The sequence below is a fragment of the Strix aluco genome, chromosome 18, assembly GCF_031877795.1.
Source record: "Strix aluco isolate bStrAlu1 chromosome 18, bStrAlu1.hap1, whole genome shotgun sequence".
Classification (NCBI taxonomy): domain Eukaryota; kingdom Metazoa; phylum Chordata; class Aves; order Strigiformes; family Strigidae; genus Strix; species Strix aluco.
Genome location: NC_133948.1, coordinates 1584759 through 1603784, shown reverse-complemented (window position 1 = coordinate 1603784; position 19026 = coordinate 1584759). Strand labels below are relative to the sequence as shown.

Sequence of the window (19026 nt, the reverse complement as noted above, 5' to 3'; positions counted from 1 at the left end):
CGCTCCTGGCAAAAGGGCGGTAGTGAGCCTGGGCGAGGCCCTGGTCGGCCATGTTTGTCGCTGGCAGACGCCTGCCTCAGGCTGAGCTCTGCGTCGCAAAAGCGCGGCGCTTCTTGCGGGGGAGCGTCGAGACCTCCCGTGAGCGGCTCCGGCGGCCGCTCGCTGTCCCCTCACCGCTAGAGAGCAGCGGGAGCTGGGAGAAACGAGGCTTCGGAAGCCTGGCGGAAGAGGCTGCTCTGCATCAAGCCCTGCCCTCACCCAGTATGGCGGCCGCGCGCCTCGGCAGAGAGGACGGACGAAACCAACACTCTGAAAAGCGGGGGTGCGGAAGGGGGGGGCTGAGCGCCGCGTCCGACCAACGCCGCGCTGCCGTGTGCCCCCCCCGCGCGGAGGGCGATGGGACAGCTTGCGGGCGGGACGCTCCATCCGCCCACCCGCGGGGGGGGGGGGGGGGGGAGGACAGCAATTTCCTCTTTCCGTGGGCTCGCCGGTGGCGGCGGGCTGAGGGGAACCGAGGGGCAGCCCCTTTCACACCCCCCCCCCCCCTCATCAGCCGTGCTGTGGTTCGTCCCGGCCGCTGCCCTGGAGAGACAGGAAGGAGGGAGGCGGCGGGGTCAGCGCGGGGGGGGTGCCCGGGTGTGTGGGGCTGGGGGGGGCCAGGAGCGGGGGAGCCCCTCAGTAGTGGGGGGTCGAGGGAAGCAGGAGGCCCTCAGGAGTGTGGGGCTGGGTAGGCGGGCTCAGGAGCAGGGCCCCCCCCGGAGTGTGGGGGTCAGGGGGAGCGGAGGAGGCCGTCTGCAGTGTGGGGCTGGGCGGGGGGGCTGCCCGGGAGCAGGGGACCCCCAGGAGCAGGATTTTGCATGGGGCACCCCTGGGAGCGGGGCGAAGGGCTCGTAGGGGGTTTTGGCCCAGTGTTCCCCTCGCCACCATCACCTGGGGCAGGTGGGTGCCAGGAGAGAGGAGAAGATTAAGGTGTCAAGGCTTGAGTATTGGGGTCTCCCAGAGAAGGAGAGGGGGGACAGTGAGGGTAGGCACCCTGCTTCCCCGCTCCCGCAGGTGTGTGGCATGATGAGTTCCCCTGGCAGGGCCGGCAGCGCGTTCCCCCTGCACGTCCTGGTCTGGAATAATGACTACAGGCGCCTGGACGAGGAGCTGCAGGACAAGGTAACCGGGACACCCGGGCGAGAGAGGGGCTGTTGTGGGGCTGGTGACCCCGAAAGAGCTTGTGCCGTGGTACAGGGCTTGGTGCCCCTCGCTTACTGCCTTTCGAGGGAGCAGGAACCTCGATGGTACTGCCGGGTCTGTTTGTTGGGCTTGTGGGATTGCTGCGCTTCTTTCTCCTTGCCTATTTATTTGTGGTTGCGGGGGTGATGTAAGAAGGTGTAGGAATATACTTTTTGTTATGTAAGCTATTAAACGTTGACTTCTGATCCGTAAAGCTGTGCTCAGAGCATTCGAGTGCAGGTTGCAGAATAGCTCTATAGAAAGCCGTAGGAGTCATTGCAACAGATCAGGAAGAACAGATATGATGGACATTAATTTCTTTTCCTGTGCCAGAAAAGCAGTAAATATTGCTTACCTTCATGGGAAGTCAACATGCAGCAAAGGTGGCTGCTGCTGCTGAAGATTAAACCAGCCTCGAGCTTGCTGAGGACCAGCAGTTCTTACGCCTTCGTTGCTGTCCAAGACTGTGGGCAGCATTTTTATACTGGCTGGAATGTTTTCAGCATCTCTAGTAAAAAAATGGATCATTGTTTCATGCTGTAGAGTAGAAAAATACAAAACTGTTCCCTCTCTGGGATGGCCAAGCGAGAAATGGTAATGACGTAAGGAAACGGGCTGAAAAGCTGCAGCAGAGCTCAAGCAGCAAACATCAGTCTTGCTGAGATGCTGTATGAAAGCTCTGACATCTGCTAGTGTGGAGTATAGTTTGCAGAAGCAGAGCATATTAATTACATTATACCTGACACCACAAGTATTGAGCCTAAGATCAGCTGTGCCTCCTCCTGACCAGTGGCCATCATCTGCAATTCTAACGGTACACCAGTCTACTAATGCTTGCTTAGAGCATGCTCCTGGCCTATTTTTAGGAGAATCTTTGGAATGCAGTTACTTTTTATCTAATTCATGTGATCTTATTCCTTAAGAAAATCTTTAACCCTACTGGCACGTTGCTTCTGTGTGCTTATTTCTGTTTTAATAATGTTCTCGCCTGTGAAAGTTTGTCATTAAATAAGGATTGTTCTGATGCTTGTTAGTCCAGGCTGCAGTTCACACCTGTGAAGTGCTGCTTCCTACCTCAGACGCTGTAAGGAAATGAGCAACGTGTTAAGATGGAATATGTCTGTCTCTTACTTCCTTTATCTGCTTTTAAATAACTTCTTTTTTTTAAAGTATTCCAAAGATATGTTTCCTCCTGCTTCCTTGGGATAAGCTGCTTGCTGTCGGAGGGGTGCGTGAGGGGATCGGAAGACACTCGCCAGCTGCCCGTGGTGTGGCAGATGACGGGTAGAACGCGTGGTTACCAGTGAACAGCACCAGCCACAACTGGGAGGGACGCCTTAGAGCCCTTTGCCTGTCAGTGCAGTAGGCACTGGAGCTGTAGGAAGCAAATTAATGAGCGTTCCACCAGAGAAGTGGAAAGAGAACGCTTTAAAATGAAGCTTTCCCTACGCTGTGTGTGATCTTTCCAACTTAATGCTGTCAGATAACCGTGTTAACTTGCGTGATAACTTTCCTTTCTTATTCTGCTATTGACTTTCCCCTTTTCCTTTAGTTATAGATGCTCTTCTGTTTCAAATCTCTAAGCTAATAGTGAAAAATATGTAAGGTATGAGTATGTTGTGCTTGCATGTTTTGGATATTTATGCCTGTGTAGTTGTTTTTTTTCTTTTTTTTTTTAGTGACTTGTACAAAATGCACTCGCTCTTCATTGTGCTGTGTGTGTCAGTCAAATGGATGCTTTGTAAAATACCATTTGCTTCTATACTTTCAAAAAGTGCTATACAAAATTGGTGTTGTATGCCCTGATACTTTTTTTTTTTTCCCCTTCCCCCCCCCCCCCATTGTGTTGTATAATGTTAAACTGTTGGTCTCTCAGGCTTGTTGACTGTCCATGGTGCAATGCACGCAGACTAAAACTCCTGTCTTCTCCTGGAAGAGACCTCTTCTGAAGGGAGACAGAAGGGGAAATAATTACAGAAAAAGAAATGAGAAGCATCAACAAGAACTCAGTCACGTCTTACAGTGATACCAGTTCTTATCGTGTCGGTTTTATAGGCCCTCTTCTGCTTCTCTTTTTCTTTCAGTGGGGAAGTAAGACTGCACTGTACGGAGTGCGGAAGGGCGGCACAGTAGTGTTTGAAAGCCGAGTTGGCTGTGCACCACAAACTGATACGTGGGAATACCTAGGGATATTGACTCCTGGATTACTGCTGACAAGCTTTGTTTTTATATAAACTCTTCTCAGTGTGCTCTGATTAGTCGCATTTGACAGGACAGCCTCAGCATTATGTGTCTCTCGGATACTCAACAGGATGTTGATCAACGGGATCCACGAGGCCGGACCTTGTTGCACCTTGCTGTTTCCTTGGGTTATATAGAATCTGCCAAAGTCCTCCTGCAGCACAAGGCAGACGTGACTAAAGAGAATGCGCAGGGATGGACAGGTAAAGATAACGTGGAAAACACAAGTCACGCGTTAATACTTTCCAGTTGCAGATGTTGTATTTTGACAGCTTTTACATCATGTGTTTTGCTCAGCAAACTGAACTAGCTTGTGGCTGGATTTTTTTCAGTTTTACATGAGGCTGTCAGTACAGGAGATCCAGAGATGGTACAAATGATTCTGCAGCATCGGGACTACCAGCAGACCTCTATGACACTTGGAGGAGTTCCTGAATTACTCCAAAAGATTAATGAGGTAATTATTTAGTTTAAACCTCTTACTCCAGACTGCAATTCTCATTCAAGTAGTTCAGTTAACTGAAATCAGATGGGCAGCTGTGTTCTTCGTTTCAACTTGCACTGTGGGAGATGGAGACTTTTTCCTTGACTTTACTTTGAAATCCTTAGTCACAAACTCCAACATTGGAGGCTGAATCTTGAAGGTGTCACTGCTCCTATAGTAAAGTAAGGAAGAACAGCTTATCAGAAAGCAGCAGTGGTAGGCCAATGTCTTGTGTTTTTTAGTTTCAGTTTCATCTTTCTAACCTTCATTTATCATGTCTCGAGTTCTGGGGGTTTTTGTTTTCCTTTATCTAAAATGTTCACAGAAATGCTGTACTGAATGTTAGATTAAAACTACTTCATGAAGTATTCATAAAGTATTTTCCTTCTCCAGACTCCTGACTTTTATGTGGAAATGAAATGGGAGTTCACTAGCTGGGGTAAGAATCCTGGTCATCGTTACCTCTTCTAAACTGTAGACAAAGGGACTTGCTTATGTGCAAATGTCACAAAAGATACGCAGAGAAACACCTGCTCCCCAGAACACAGATCTCTTCGCCTCTCAAAATAGCCTCTTACATTTTTGTTGCACAATTACTCTTTGTTTCCTGTTTATTTGGTTGGGTGTTTTGTTTGTTTTTTAATGGAGAGTTTAGCCATTGTTAGAATTGCTGAAGACTTTTCTTGGGGTTTTGTTTACCTGGCTATCGATGACTTAAGACAGTGGCACATATATAGAGATGCACAGACTACTTGGGAAGTACCTGCTTATTTTTTTTTTAAAGGAATGAATGCTAGGCCTTACAGCTGACTTAATTTTCCAAACAGCTAACTGTTAGACTGCTAGGAAATGGGGTTTATGCCATTTCACATCTTCTAGTCTGAACTAATCTCTTCTTCCTTTTCATGGTCATCTTTAAATTAAAGTTGGTGGGTTTTGTCCCTAAGCTGATTGTTCTTAAAGCTTAAAGAAGATCAGTATCTTGCCTCCTCTGGAATAATGATCCCAGCACTGAGCAATCCAGTATCAGGGATATAGCTTCTGTTGAGTTCAGATTTCCTGTGCGCTTAGTCTCTTGAATATTTTCTATTTACGTTTTTCTCATTTTTCTTTTATAGTCCCCCTGGTTTCTCGAGTTTGTCCAAGCGATGTCTGTCGCATCTGGAAAAGTGGTGCCAAGCTGCGTGTTGATATCACTTTACTGGGCTTTGAAAATATGAGCTGGGAGAGAGGAAGGCGTAGTTTAATTTTCAAGGGAGAAGGTAAGTATTTTAGTTCATCTGCACCATTGATCACGAAATGCTATGTGAGCCACAATGAGAAATCCTGATTTTGCACAAAAAGACCTGTTGAGGCTGAGTACTGGTTTTTGTGAGAGTTCTATACGTATATTCCAAGAGTGCCCCATAGAGGTACTGTATGTGGTTTAACGTAACATCTTAATTTCTTTCCTTTGAGTAAATCTGAGGCCAAAATTTGGTAATAGGGCTAAAATTTTACTGCAGTCTTTTACATAGTGTTCCCCCTTCTGCTCTCCTGCCCCCCAAATAGAAAATAATTTCAGATACAGCTCCAAATTTGATCTCAGCTGAGTGCAGAATACAGCGAACCTGTGTCCACCCTGATGTGATATACAGTATATTCTCAGTTTTTCAATCTGGAATACCGTTGGTGAGTGTTTTTAGATTGAGATGATGTACCATTTCCAACAGATACTGGAGGCTGGGCAGAGCTAATTGAGATCAATCACGATGAGAAGTTTGTTACAACGGAACGTTTTGAGATTTCCCAACACATGAAGCGTTTGACGTTGGGATCTATGACACCAAAAAGAAAAGATGTGGAAAGACGCCTTACATCTCCAATTATTAATACGTGCCTTGATACAAAAAATATTGCTTTTGAAAGGTGAGATACAAAGTTTCTCTTAACAAATAAACACTTCAAGGTTATGGGTGCTCATGCTTGCAACAAAGCTGTTAAAATAAACTCTCAAAAGCTCTGGTAATAAAAGCTTTTAGGGCTAGATCTGAAATTACTTTAAGCTTCACATACCATTAAATAAAGAAATTTGGCTTGGTCAACTTGCCACTACTGCTTGGCAAAAAGTTTCCAGCTGAAAGAACTGATTTGCAGAAAACTTCCAGTTTATCATATTGTGAGACTGACGTTAGTGTCTCATTGCAAGTTTGCATTTCACCGAAATCCACATGTATAGTGCTGAAACTCATGGGCCAGAACTTGCATCTTGTAGCTAAGTCACTCAAATCTCACCTTAATACTTTAAATAAAAATAGGTGTGTAGTGTGCCTTTGCACAGACACACATTTGTCTTCCTTGTTTACTACACGTGTTTATCCGGGTATCTCTCAGCTTAGTTCAAATGATCCTTTTTCTGAAACTCCTTTTGGGGTGCTCTGTGATGCAGTAAACCACCCCGGGATCACACAGAGCAAGACTTTTCAAAGTGAGATGTATAATTCCAGCATCTTTCTCCTGAATATTTAGTACCCTTTCAGAGCTGCCCCAGAATTAGTCTCTGTGATGTTCACTGAGCCCTAGTAACTGCAGCATCTACACATCCAGAAACTAAGATTTCTCAGACAGCAGTATTGCAGCTATCCAGTTTCCCAAAGTAAAGTGACAGGTTACTTTTGAAATTAAATTGTGTGCTAAAAGCTGCCGTGCCCAGGCTGTCAGACAAAATAATTCGGTAAGTTTTGAGGCCGTCCTCCTCTATGGCTCAGGTATCCCCATCTCAATCTAAAATCTCTGTCTGAGCCTTTGCGCTTTGGCCGTGGAGCGCGTAGGAACAGAAACAGCACGACTTCCTCGGCCCTCCTGTGATATGTGTGTCTGAGGACAGATGGACCCGTGCTTTTGTCTGGCGTTAATAATCAAATATTGTTGTTTAAGATCAGTTTTAGAAAAACGGGCTGGGGATTGTGTAGAAATGCCACTGTACAGACGCTTGTGGTGTTTCCTTTTTGTCAGAACCACATCTGGATTCTGGGTGTGGAGGACAGAGAAAGCGGAAGGTGTAAACGGTTACGAAGCAAAGGTAAAGCCCATTCTACTCTAGTGAGAGGCCTTAGAGCTAACTGAAGCGTGGTTGTGTTTTGCCTTTATTTCCTGAATATTTCAGGTCTGAAACTTTCCCTGGAGAGCTTCCTTGTGTTGCCAGCAGAACTGGGCAGGAGTGAGGAACTTCAGGGCTGCCAAGGTTGTGGGAGGGCTGGTGCCTCTATGGAGCGTCCACAGGAGCTTTAGGGGAGAGGGAGGATCAAAGCATTTCAGGACAAGAGGGGCAGAAGATTCAACATAACTGCTAGAACTCCCTTCATTCCCAAAACTGGAATGTAACTCATTCTTGAATATTGTCATTCTTCAACTGCTTAAAAGATGAGGAACCCATTGGTGAAGTGCCTTGAGCACTCTCTAGTAACTAGTGCAAGGAAATAACAGCCTCCTGCTGCCGTGAGTTGCATCAGGAATTCAAGTAATAAAAGACTGCTGGGAAATTAAAGACCCTGACCATGCTCATGAGTCATACAGTCGCTTACATTTGTTCCGTGTGACGCTGGTTTTGTCTGCCATTTCACTTTAGTGAAATATTTTTGAAGGTGGCTTTACAGCCTTGCTGTGTTAGGAATTTAACTCAAGAATCACAAGAATTAACTTCCTTGATTCAGAAGTCTGTGTTTACTCCAGGTTTTGGAATTTGTGCGATAAATTGCATTTTGTAATTTCATTTAACAGAAGAATAAATGCTGAATAGCTTTCTGCACTTATATGAAGGTTTGTTCTGGTAAGACTGCAGGACAGTTCAGTTGGAGTTCGTTAGTGTCCCTGCAGAATTAAACTATCACTAAATTTCACTTGGAAGATCTTTACAAGTTTAGAAATAGCATTATCGGACTTTCCTTCCCCATTCTCTCTTAAAATCTCTGCCCCAGTGGGAATTCTTTCCAACAAGCTTGGAAATGCCTGTCTCGTTTTGAGGTTGGTTTAGTTAGTTACAAAAGTGTATTTAAAAGTGTGTAAATCTGCTTTCCAGGAACTTGCTGCAGGCTGACTTCTGTTGCCATCAAAATAGATAACCAAACTCCTTTGCCGTTCTTTCGGCACAGGATTAACGCTGTCTGGAGATCCTGTGGTGTGTGATTTGCAGGGTTTCTTACTTTATCAGCTTGCCCAGCAGGTGGCATGCGGTTTCAGCCTCAGCGTAGGCCTGTCACGAATGTCTCATGTTGGATTTCCATTATACCAGAGCGTATCAAAAAATCCAAGTGCAGCATTCCCCGTTGATCACCAGTACGTTAAAGATCGAGGTCTTTGTCAATGAGGGGCAGATCCGTGCTGCTTTATTCTGTCTTTAGATTTGCGTACGTGGTGTTTTACTAGAGGGAACTCTCTTTTTTAACCTGTGATGTTTTTTGGGTTTTGTCCTTGTACCTTTTTTTTTGTTTTTTTTTTAAAGGTATATATTGCAAACAACGTGAATGTGGTCACAAAAATCCGAACGGAACATTTAACAGAAGAGGAGAAGAAAAGATATAAAGGTAGTTTTCCTATAGAATAACTGGAAATAAGTTGAACTTTTTGGCTCCCTGATACCTTCTCTGTGTGACTGCAGAAGAACCGGGCAGGCAGACAAGGGAAATAATTTTCTTGCTGACTTTGCCCTGCCCTTGTGTGTCTGAGGTAGCTCATTACTTGACCCCTAACCTACAGATGAACCCATATTTATCCTAGCTGTATTTAGAGGAAAGAAGAGCCCTTCAAAACTGTTGAAAGTTTATTGAAAGTTTTAAAAGGCTGCACTTTTCCACGCTTTGTCCTGCTCTGGAATGTATTCATGCCTTTACTTTGCTTTGGCCATGATGACGAGATTCACATAGGCTTTGTTTCCTTGGACTTTTTGTTTTGTTTTGGTCCACTAATTTCTTCTAGTATTTAAACTAGAGTAAAGGCTGAGCAGCCCGTAACTTCGTATGGAAACACTGCCCTTCACTGGCCTACCTTGGGGCCCAGGGGGAGAGGCACTGTGGATAATAAAGCTATCTGCTAAAGACAGAAACCACTGCAAATCTTTGCCTCTCTTCTGTGGGTTGTACCCGTTTTATACTGTCAGCTTTCGGTGCTGGGCTGCCCTGGTAAAGCTTACAGGAACCATTAACGGTTTGCTTCGCTTTGGGTGAGAAGCCTTGTTTGTTAGCCTGGTGCGTATGTAAATTTTATTGCTAATTAATAGTAATAGATTTTTGGGTTTTCCCTCCTGTTTTCTGAAGCTGACAGGAACCCCCTGGAATCATTTCTGGGTACGGTGGAGCACGAGTATGGCGCTCAGGTGAGTGTCTCTGACCTTGGAACGGGTCACTGCAGCGCAGAGATCTCTGCCGATAGGGATTCTGGGTGTGTGGGATCACCTCTTGTTCCCTTAGTTTGGCGGCAATTTTCATTATGAGGTTTAAATTTTTCCTGGAGGGTGTTTTTGTTGGTTTTAAGCCCTCAAATGTTCTGCATGAATAGCAGGTGCCTCCTTCTGAACAAGACATAGAATCTGTTAGCAGAGCAAGAGCTGGGGTCTGAGCAGTGGCAGCAGAGGAGAGCAAGCACAGATCTCAGTGACAACCCACCAGTAATTTGGGAAGACAGAGCTGCAGGAGCCTCAGGTGGGGGACACTGCTAGCACAGAGGTCATCGGAGAAAGGTGGGGAAGGGTGAAGTGACACGATAGCACACTGCTCTTGGTCATCTCAGAGGAAAACCATGTATCCCCTGCTGGTCTGAAATGTGTTCATAGTGATTTCTGTATGGCTTTAGAAGCTCCCTTGCATCTGTACACACTTAAGTACAGTAGATAATGGACTTGCCAACTGCTGGCTCTGTATCAGGATGGCGTTGTAGCTCTTACATGGATCTAGAGATTTTTGTTTCAAATACCCCATCAAAGTTTTGCCTTTAGTAAAGGGTTTGGAGCCTAGAAATGCTGTAGCTCGTGTGCACATTTCTGGTTGGTTTCTAGCTTGAAAGTATTTAAGTAGATTTTTCCTGCCTCTAAAATGCTTGGAGATTTTTAACCTCAGGAGAAAGCAGTCTAAGTGTGCGTGCTTCACAAGAGGTAACTTAAAAGTTTCTTGTAGTAGCCACTGGCTATTTGTTCTGTACTTTTGGGTTGGTTTTTTTTTTTTTTCTCTTTCCTTACAGAGTACAACCAAGACCACAGAGTATGCTGCAAGTAACAATCCTACTGCTATTACTCTGGAGGAATACTTTGACCCAGATTTTGATTTGAAAGGTAGAGACATAGGAAGACCAAAAGAAGTCACCATTCGAACGCAGAAGTGAGAAATAACATTTTAACTGTTTCTAGTTTGTCTCTTCCCAGTCCTCTGACCTCTGGAAACCATTTTTACAAATATCCAATGTGGTTTTTCCTGTGTTTTCAAATTTAATCAAGAGAGAGATCTTGAAGTATTCAGCTGTAGTCTAACTCTTCTTCCACTAAGTCAAAGAAAACGTTTGGCCTAGTGCTGTAACTTGTTAGTCGTGTGCTTTGCCTTTGGTCTGACCAGCAATGTGGTTCGGTTTCTCAGAGCAATAACTATTCTGAGGCTTTGAAATGTATGAAGCAGGTGACAGCTCTACGTATTTTGCTTTGCCCCTGTTCCTAAACTGTAAACTTAGAATGTTTTTATGCAACTTTCTCTTTTAAGATTTAAAGCAACCTTGTGGATGAGTGAAGAGTTTCCCTTGTCTCTTATGGAACAAGTCACTCCAATCATCGATCTGATGGCCAGAACTAGCGCTCATTTTGCCAGACTTAGGGATTTCATCACTCTGGAATTTCCGCCAGGATTTCCTGTCAAAATTGGTAATATTTAGCAATTATTATTGTAGCATTTTCTTCATTTCCATTCTTTCTATTGGTTTTGCAGCATATATTTCCAAAAATCATGCTAGTTTTTTACTAGTCATCTCACTAATATCTGGAACCAAGAACCCAGATGTACAATGTCTTGTGCATGGGGGTCATTGAATCCAAATTCTGGATGACCAGTACAGAAGTATAATTTTAAAGACTGTATCATTTCAGTAAGAAAGAGCTGTTGCTAGCTCTTTTCTTTTAGCTTCAATGCCTTAGATTAGGCAAATCTTATTATAAAATAAGAGGTCTAGGGGGAGAGTGAGAATGACTAAGGGCAACTTCCTGGTGAATTGAGTTACGATGTACTTTGTCATTATGGGATGCTGCTTGTGGAATATATTCGATAAGCATGTAAGGGTTTGGTGTGGCTGTAGGTGTGCAAGTGAATGAGAATTCTCTTTTTGACAGAAATCTTGTACTCTTTCTTACAGAAATTCCCCTATTTCATGTGCTGAATGCCCGAATTACATTTGAAAATGTCAATGGCTGCAGGACGGCTGACAAAACATCACCACAAATGGTTGGAGGTGCACAGAGTGATTCAGGTAAGGAGCGGAAAGATGCAGTGATTGCCTCTTCTTTCGTTTCTGTCAGTGGAATGCACGGGAGAGATGGGTTGAGTGCAGAGGATGAAACCTCCACGGGTGAGGGGCAGCTGCAGTGTGCGACAGCTGATCTGGAGCGTGCGATACTGATCGTACAGGCCCGTTCTGCCCCTTCCAAGCCTGCCAGACTGACTGAAGTGAGCTGCAGCAAGCTTTCCCAGCTATTTTGAGGTCTAAATTCTGGTGCAAGCCATTGCTGTGGGAAGTGGAATACAAAACTGCTGTAAGTGACAGCGACGTCTGCGTGCTCCTTCAGAAAAGAGTGGATTATGTTTGAGCAGGATGCTCGTGACTGCATGTACCCAGTGATACTCTGTCCTGTGAGCTGTTGCAGACCCATTCATTAGGAATAGCCTCAGAGGAGCCGCTGCAGTATTTATCTTTTGCAACCTTTTTTTTTTCCCCCATCTGGTTTTGTTAGAGTTCAGCCTCCTTAGCGCTCTGCTCACACTGGTTTTACCTGCGTGACTTGCCAGTGTCCTGAAGACTCTGAGCTCTGCCTTACTGCTGTGCTTGTTTGCCACAGAAGTCTTTCAAAGCCCGTTGGTATATTTAGCCAGGTGGTTTAGCTGAATTTTTGGAGTTAACTTGATCATGCATAAACATTCATCAGAATTTTTTAAGTCACGACTTGTAAAAATACACCACGCCGTGTTTGTGACTGTGTTTGGCTTCTGTAGGTGCTAATTTCGAGGTTGACCAGTCAGTGTTTGAGATCCCCAAATCTTACCACGTCCAAGATGATGGTAGGAACGTACACGTGCAGGATGAAGATAACGAGATCATGCAGTTTGCTATTCAGCAGAGTTTGTTGGAATCTGGTGGAAATAAAGTAAGTGTGCTGTAAGGTGTGCGGTGCGGGTCGGACAGTTTTGACAAGACTATGCAGCGATAGCTGCACCTCTGAATTACACAGTGTAGGACCTATTTTTCTAAGAACCTCAGAAGAGAAAAATACAGTAATGTATTTCAGAGGAGAAATAAGAGTGATTTAAGAGTTACCTTTCAGTGAGGTGCACTGCAGATCTGTTAACTGCTGCGGAATTGTCTGTCTTTCCCCATTTCTAGGAAGTGGGGGTGCATTCCAACGGTGCAGTAGCATATTCACAGGACTTCAACATACAGTATCAGAGGTAATTAATTTTTTTCACACCAAGCCATGCAGTGACAAAGCAAAAATACTTCCAACAGCAGCGTGAAGGAATTTTGCAATTTTTTTTGTGTAGGTAGGCAGCAGATGCACAGAACTCGAGCTCTCTTTTCTTGTGCTGCTTCTTACTTTTACTTTTCCAAGAAGTAAGGACTCTAAACTGGGCCTCCCTGGCTTATGTAGCAGCTCTTTAGCTCTGCTGTGGGACTGGCCTGTGCAGAGAACAGATTCTTTACCCAACAAATAAACACGGTCCTGCTGTTCTCTTAAAACTGTGAATTTGGTCCCTCTGGGTTGAATGTTTGTTTATTAGATGCTGCACACTTCGGGGTAGCTCTTCTTTCTTTCCAAAATCATTATGTAATCCTTAACAACTTAGCACCGTATATTTAATGGACCCTTGAGAATCTGCCCTGGTATCTGTGGGGTTTTTCTGCAGTTAAGTACAAAGAAATCTTTGTGCACACAAAGAACTGCATCCTCTTGGTTCCTTCGTACATGGAAAATCATGTCACCTTTAAACTAGGTGAGAATGCTTTCAGAAGGTCATTGAAAATGTAACTGTTAGTACATATGAAAGATTCTGAGGAAGCTTCAAAGAGCAGGTTTTAAGCTGGGAATTTTACAGATGTTAGAACAACTGTTTTCTTACCATGAAAACTGCTTTCTGCCCTCTGGGGGGGGATTTTTCAGGTTTGCAGTTAGAAAACAGTTGCTAGGAAGGACCATTGCAGGAAATGTGAAATAGGCTCTGTCTCTCTTACTTCTTGAAGTTTTTTCTCCTTCAGGGCACTGCAGGAGAGCTATCTAACAAGCTCAGGTAACTCCCACTGCAGCACCCCTAGTGAACCTTCCAGTTTTGAGAAAGACTTGCAGCTTGCCATGGAGTTGTCTGTCCGGGAGCAGGAGGAACGGGAGAAGCAGCGTCGTGAAGAGGAAGATGCAGAGCTTCAGCAAGTTCTACAGCTTTCTCTGGTGGAAAAATAACTCCTTAAGCGATCTCCTGAAATAAGGGTGACCAAATCTGCGTAGAACTGAAGGCTTTCAGAGCTATCAGTCTGAAGACCACTCCTGGATTGCTTAAATAAACATTTCACCTGCCTTCTAAGTTGGCATCATCAGCTACAAAAAGCTGATTTATTTTTGTTTGAGGGAGTTTCAGATCACAGGACTCTGCATTTGGCTCCCCAACCGTGCAGTCTTAGCTTTGAAGGGAAAGTTTTTATCAAAACGTATTTATTGAAGAGCAGATGGAAATTTTGTTTAGCATCAGGTATAGGATTGCAGCAAAGCTTGAAAATCTGATTTATGGGGAGTTCAGGAGGGAAACTTCATTACTTACCAAAGAATATTCATCTGCTTAGTCATTTCTGAATAATTCAAAGCCATTGTCTGCTTCTTCCAGGTGTTACATGGAAGAGCATCTACACACGTATCCACGCATAGGGTAGTTCTCCATGCTGACAGTGTCCCATGCTGACAGATGTCTTCTGTTCGTTTTGTTAGATGTGATTATCTCTTCTCTAGTTACTGAGATTTTATCATGTGCTCCTGCTTAAGAGGGATAATTTTATACTTGAACAGCTAATCCAAGCTCAAGATTAAACTCGTGCTTTCTGAAAAAGGACAAAACAAGTAGCCAGTAAAATTTTAGATCCTAAAATGGGACCATCTGTCTCATAAAGTAGCAGTTTCTGCAGTGATTCAAAACCAGCTAGTTCCCGTAGTCAGAGGGCAGCAAGAAAATTAGTGATAGATACAGGTGCTTCTTTGTGATCACTGGGTGTGTGTGCATGAGTGCGTGCCTGGGTGTGGGTGCTAAATTCAAATAGAAAAAAAAATCAGGTGAAATTTTAATGTATGCTTATTGGAAGATAAGCTTTAATTCTGTCATCTGAAAGGGAAGCGCGTGTTGCTTTTTAAAATTCAAATGCTCATCCTTCGTGTGAATACATATATTTTTTTATCTGAATGTTTTTATTGATTTTAAAACAAGCCAATATGACTACACTCATACAAATGGTATTGTAACAATTCGCAAGTATGTTTTAACCAGCTTTCCTCAGGTCTTTCGTCATACAAAATATTTGTAGCTATTTTATCTGCGCTTCTGTCAGTGTTTACAGTACTTCCACTGTGACTCTCAAGTGCACTCCACAAGTACACGATGTACATCCACGGGAAAGCCTTGCGGTAGTTAAATGTGAGCAATATTCCTCTGTTCTGGCTGGCAGAAGTGCAACGAACCTATGGTACAAATGGTCTGATCTTGCTACCTAATCCTGCACTTGTCCTTGGGTGAAACAGGGCGGTTCTGTGTGACCAACTATTAACCAGGATAAAATCCACTCTAAACCAGACTTGATCATAACCAGTGAGGTGGTTGGTAACTTGGAGCCCTATTTTAAACCAATAATCCATTGTTTTACATAGCAAATGATTAAAATTCCTTCCGTGTACACTAGAACTGGTATATCTGCACCGTTGTTGTTTAATGATACAGCTTGCATCCCGAAATAGCTTATTTGGTGTTTGCAGGAATGTTGGCTTTCTTGCACAGTGGCAGCGGTCTGTGTTGGAATTGCATCTTTCTTTGAAAAGGGGATTACTGTGACTTTCACAGTTGAAAAAAAGGGAATAAGCCTCGCATTGAGCTCTTGACAAGGTTGTGAGGTGGGAGATGAAACTGTGGGGTTTTTTTTTCCTCCAGTGGAAATAAAGAGTGCTGTTGCCTTTATAAACCCGTCTGTCTGACATTGCTTTTGTTCTGTTGAGCATTCCAAAGGTGACAGGGGGGGCAAATACCTTTTTTTCAAGCTGACTTGTTCCCTTTTTTATATTGTAAACTAAAGAATATTGGGCAGTTTCAGTTCAAGTTTTGTTACGCTCCTGCTTCTTGTCTAGGACTGTAAAAAAACTTGGGGTGTTTTGTTTTTATTGCTTTCTGTGACATTGGCATCATTCCATCTAACCTGGAAGGCCCTGCTTCCCTGAAGCAGGTGCTGCTTTTCTTAAACCCTAGCTTAGATCTTACACGGGATGGGTCAAAAGTATCCTCTGTGTGCTGGAAGAAAAACCAAAGATACTGCACAGTGCTACACTACACCCGTGAGTATTTTCTTTAACATGGTAGTTGGAGTCTTTTTAAATAATTACTTGCCTTCTTGTTGCATTTTTGTACGTTAGTGATGTTACAATCAATGGAAGTATCACAGATACTTCTGGTTTAGCCTGAAACGAACACCTAATCCCTGGAAACATTTTCCTGACGTTTTCAGCCAACCTTTGGGTCTCCCCGTTTTGAAAACAGGGATCAGTTCACCGCAGCCACTTCAGCGAGGGGCAGCGTGGGGGTCAGACTTCAGTGCTCTTCAGCAGCTCCTGCACGGACCTTTTTGTGAGGGACAGAGAGAGATCAGCAGAGGGTCGCGCGCTGTGTTTAATATTAATTCTGAGACTGATGGATAAAAGCTGAGTCCGGCTTCTCTTTCCAAGGAAGCTTGAGGCTTACGTAGGAAAACAGAAGCTCGGAGTTACAAATACCTGCAGTTTGTTCTAAATCTCTAACTAGCTTTGAGAGTTCTTTAAATCGATGCTATTTCCAGAGTGTTGGTGATGCTGTTCCTGAAAGGGAGACCCAGGGTGCTACTTTTTTGTGCTTTTGGACTGTTTCAATGTGCAATAATTCACCATGTGCTTAATCTGGAAATCCTTATTAAGCTTCTTTGGCTGACTTTTGATTCAAAAGAGTCCTCATAACTGACTTAACTGAACTTTACCTGTTAACGTCTGTTGGTGACTGCACTACATGTGCTGGATGAGCTTTTATTGTCAGGTTGCTGTTAACAGTTCCTTGCTAACAGCCACAAAAACTGGGGCTTCACCCCACTGCCTGCCCCTTCCCTCACCCTTGGGGTAAGAACCAAGATCCCCAGAGGTGGGAAACAGGCCCACCTCATCCCTCCATCCAGCTCTCGCCGTGGTAACAACAAACAGAGCCTGAATGAGCCACAGGAGAGCTGGGTTGTTGACTTAGCTTTTTATTTGTACAGAGAGACAGAGCAGGGAGCGAAGAACGAACACAAACAGGAACAGTGCTGCGGGGAAGGCGGAGCTGTGGCTGCCAGCTCCACCAGCCACCCCCCAACCCACACAGCTACAGACCCAGCATCAGGTGAGAAAAATCAGTGATACAGGACTTGATGATAAAAAAAAAATAATCAGAAAGCAATAGAACAGTGTTGCCTTGCTTCCGCACTCATGTTTCACTTTGATGAGGGAGTGGGTCTGTTCTAGGCCAGCCTCCTCCTGTCGTTTTACTAACAGAGCAGCAGCAAAGAAAATCCCCTGTCGCAATGAGAGCGGTCAGTGTCTCTTAAAGCAAACTGAACAGAAAACAGGTCAGATGCAGCACAAGGTTTTAGGGAACAGGTCAACACAATCGTTCTGGAAGTTAAAGTTTTAAAACATTAAATAAATTACTAGCCAAAACACCCCTATGTTAAATACCGAAGTAATAATAAGCTAAATCCAGTTACTACTCGTAGCAGTGCAAAACAAAATAGCAGCATTCATACGGGTGTGATTTCAGTGTAAACACTTGAATTCATCACTGAAAATGCACAGAATGGGGCCGGCTGGGGCTTAAACACACAGTTCTCCCCAAAAACCTGAGCCTGGCGGCCTCCCCCCAGCTCCCCTTTCCCAGGGCCCAGGGACCTGCTGGGGAGCACAAACCCACCCCCCCGCGGCTGGGCACGAGCTGCAAACCCTCGTCCGCAGCCCAGCCCGTGAAGGATCAGCAACGGCTGTTTTGGAAGAGTTAAAGCGAGTAACGCCAGGAATGACAAGCCTGTCCCTGAACAGCCACACCAGGCTCTGCTCGCGCTTTGCTGGGAGCCAAGCGCCCGCCAGAGCCGCGCAGCCACCGCGGGCCACTGAGCTTTTGCCTTCGGATTATTTTTGAAGGCTGCGCTACAGCCCCTCACGACTCGGCGTTCAAGGAACAGAATTCATCAGAAAGCAAAATTAGATGTGGTGTAATCGAGCGCAGGGGCTGGCGATGCTGACGGCGATGGCCACGTTCTCCTGCCGACGCGGGGGTTCGGCCCCCCGGGGAACGGAGCAGAGGGGGTGTCCCCGCCGGTCGCGCTCCCCGCAGCGACCCCCAACCCAGGGCTGCTCTCGAGCGCATCGTGTCAGACCGGCTTCGCCCAAACCCTGCGTTTTGGCAGGAAGCCGCAGCCCTCGCTCACACCCCCCCGGGTTCGCCGGGCAGGCGGTTTGCCGAGGACCGGGGTGTGACTTCCAGCGCCCGGCCGGGCCGTCGGTGAAAGCGACGTCCCCGCGGAGCCACGCGACGCCGCACGGGCCAAGGCGACGCAGGAATCAGCGGGACATCCCGCACGGCTGCCGGGTGCCAGGCGGTGCGACGGGGCGGGGCAGCGATTCCTGACGCCGGAGCCTCCGGGCCCCGCTCCGCTACCGCCGCCGGACGGGCTTGTAGACGCAGACGGCCATGAGGATGATGGTGAGCAGGAGGGCGCTGAGGATGCTGCCCAGCAGCACTGCGGGAGGCCGACAGGTTAGGATTTGAATGCGTCCACACACACCCCCCCCCTCTACCCCGAGGCGTTGCCCCAAAATTTAGCTTTAAAAATAAATAAAACCCAAGCAGAACGATGCCCAAGCGCTGCCGGGTCTGGAACCAGCCCCCGATCGCTCCTTACCCAGGTTCTGCTTCTGCAGCACCGCGTAGGGCCGGCTGCGCTCCGCCGGGGCCAGCAGGGCCAGCGCGGCCAGCGCCCAGCCCCTCACAGTCGCCAACGCCATCGCCACCGGCCAACCCCCCCCCCGCCCCCTTCCCTGACCGTTCCCCCCCGGCCTTTGTGGGCCCGGCCCGGCCCTTCCTCTTCCGCCGCCCCGCCCCGGGCCCCGCCCGCCCCGCCGGGCCCGACCTTCCGGCGTTACCGGCCGGGCTGGGCTTGGGGGGGTCGGGGGCCCGCCCCGGGGGGTTCTGCACCCCCGTGTGCCTCGTGTGCCCCCGCCCCCCCAGCCCCGTGTGTTCCACCAGCATCACGTGTATCCCCCAGCCCCATGTGCTCCCCCCCGGCCCCCTGCGCCCCCCTTAGTCCAGTGTGTTCCCCCCCCAGTCCCGTATGCTCCCCCAAAGCCCCATGTGTTCCCCCCCCAAGGCTCGTGTACTTCCCCCCAGTCTCATGTGTGCCTTCAGCCCCCTGTGCCCCCCCAGCCCCCTGTGCTTCCCCCCAGCCCCATGTGCCCCACAAGCCTCAAGTGCCTCCCTGCAGCCTCCTGTGCCCCCCCCAGCCCCATGTGCCCCCCCAGCTCTCAGCTACGCTCCCATTTTGTTCTGCATCACCCTGAGCGAGCGCAG

At 46.5% G+C, this 19026-nt stretch overlaps 2 protein-coding genes across 4 annotated transcripts; one reads left to right on the top strand and one right to left on the bottom strand.

Moving 5' to 3' along the window:
* The first annotated feature begins 35 nt into the window (after positions 1-35).
* Positions 36-15373, top strand: ANKRD13A (ankyrin repeat domain 13A). Of its 3 annotated transcripts, none has more exons than XM_074843804.1 (16): positions 36-322; positions 1083-1161; positions 3533-3665; positions 3795-3919; positions 4340-4385; positions 5065-5208; positions 5659-5854; positions 6941-7007; positions 8427-8508; positions 9238-9296; positions 10157-10293; positions 10666-10823; positions 11309-11422; positions 12163-12314; positions 12551-12615; positions 13421-15373. In XM_074843804.1, the coding sequence occupies exons 1-16, from the start codon at positions 51-53 to the stop codon at positions 13617-13619; spliced, it is 2028 nt and encodes a 675-aa protein (XP_074699905.1). In that variant the 5' UTR covers positions 36-50; the 3' UTR covers positions 13620-15373. The 3 variants fall into 3 exon arrangements, with proteins under 3 accessions (XP_074699905.1, XP_074699906.1, XP_074699907.1); XM_074843805.1 differs by lacking the exon at positions 36-322 and adding an exon at positions 338-563; XM_074843806.1 differs by lacking the exon at positions 36-322 and having other exon boundaries at positions 718-1161.
* Positions 15374-17444: 2071 nt separating this feature from the next.
* Positions 17445-18513, bottom strand: C18H12orf76 (chromosome 18 C12orf76 homolog). Its single transcript, XM_074844315.1, has 2 exons — positions 18362-18513; positions 17445-18199 (listed from the first exon to the last, which is right to left on the bottom strand). The coding sequence occupies exons 1-2, from the start codon at positions 18462-18464 to the stop codon at positions 18114-18116; spliced, it is 189 nt and encodes a 62-aa protein (XP_074700416.1). The 5' UTR covers positions 18465-18513; the 3' UTR covers positions 17445-18113.
* Between the last annotated feature and the right edge of the window lie 513 nt (positions 18514-19026).

What these genes read in the sequence shown, in the direction of transcription:
- C18H12orf76 (XM_074844315.1), bottom strand. Translation starts at nt 18,464, where the DNA reads ATGGCGTTGGCGACTGTGAGGGGCTGGGCGCTGGCCGCGCTGGCCCTG. An exon ending in GCTGCAGAAGCAGAACCTGG is followed by an intron (nt 18,200 to 18,361) that starts GTAAGGAGCGAT and finishes GGCCTCCCGCAG; the next exon opens with TGCTGCTGGGCAGCATCCTC.
- ANKRD13A (XM_074843804.1), top strand. Translation starts at nt 51, where the DNA reads ATGTTTGTCGCTGGCAGACGCCTGCCTCAGGCTGAGCTCTGCGTCGCA. An exon ending in GTCACCATTCGAACGCAGAA is followed by an intron (nt 10,294 to 10,665) that starts GTGAGAAATAAC and finishes TTCTCTTTTAAG; the next exon opens with ATTTAAAGCAACCTTGTGGA. An exon ending in TTCAACATACAGTATCAGAG is followed by an intron (nt 12,616 to 13,420) that starts GTAATTAATTTT and finishes TTTCTCCTTCAG; the next exon opens with GGCACTGCAGGAGAGCTATC.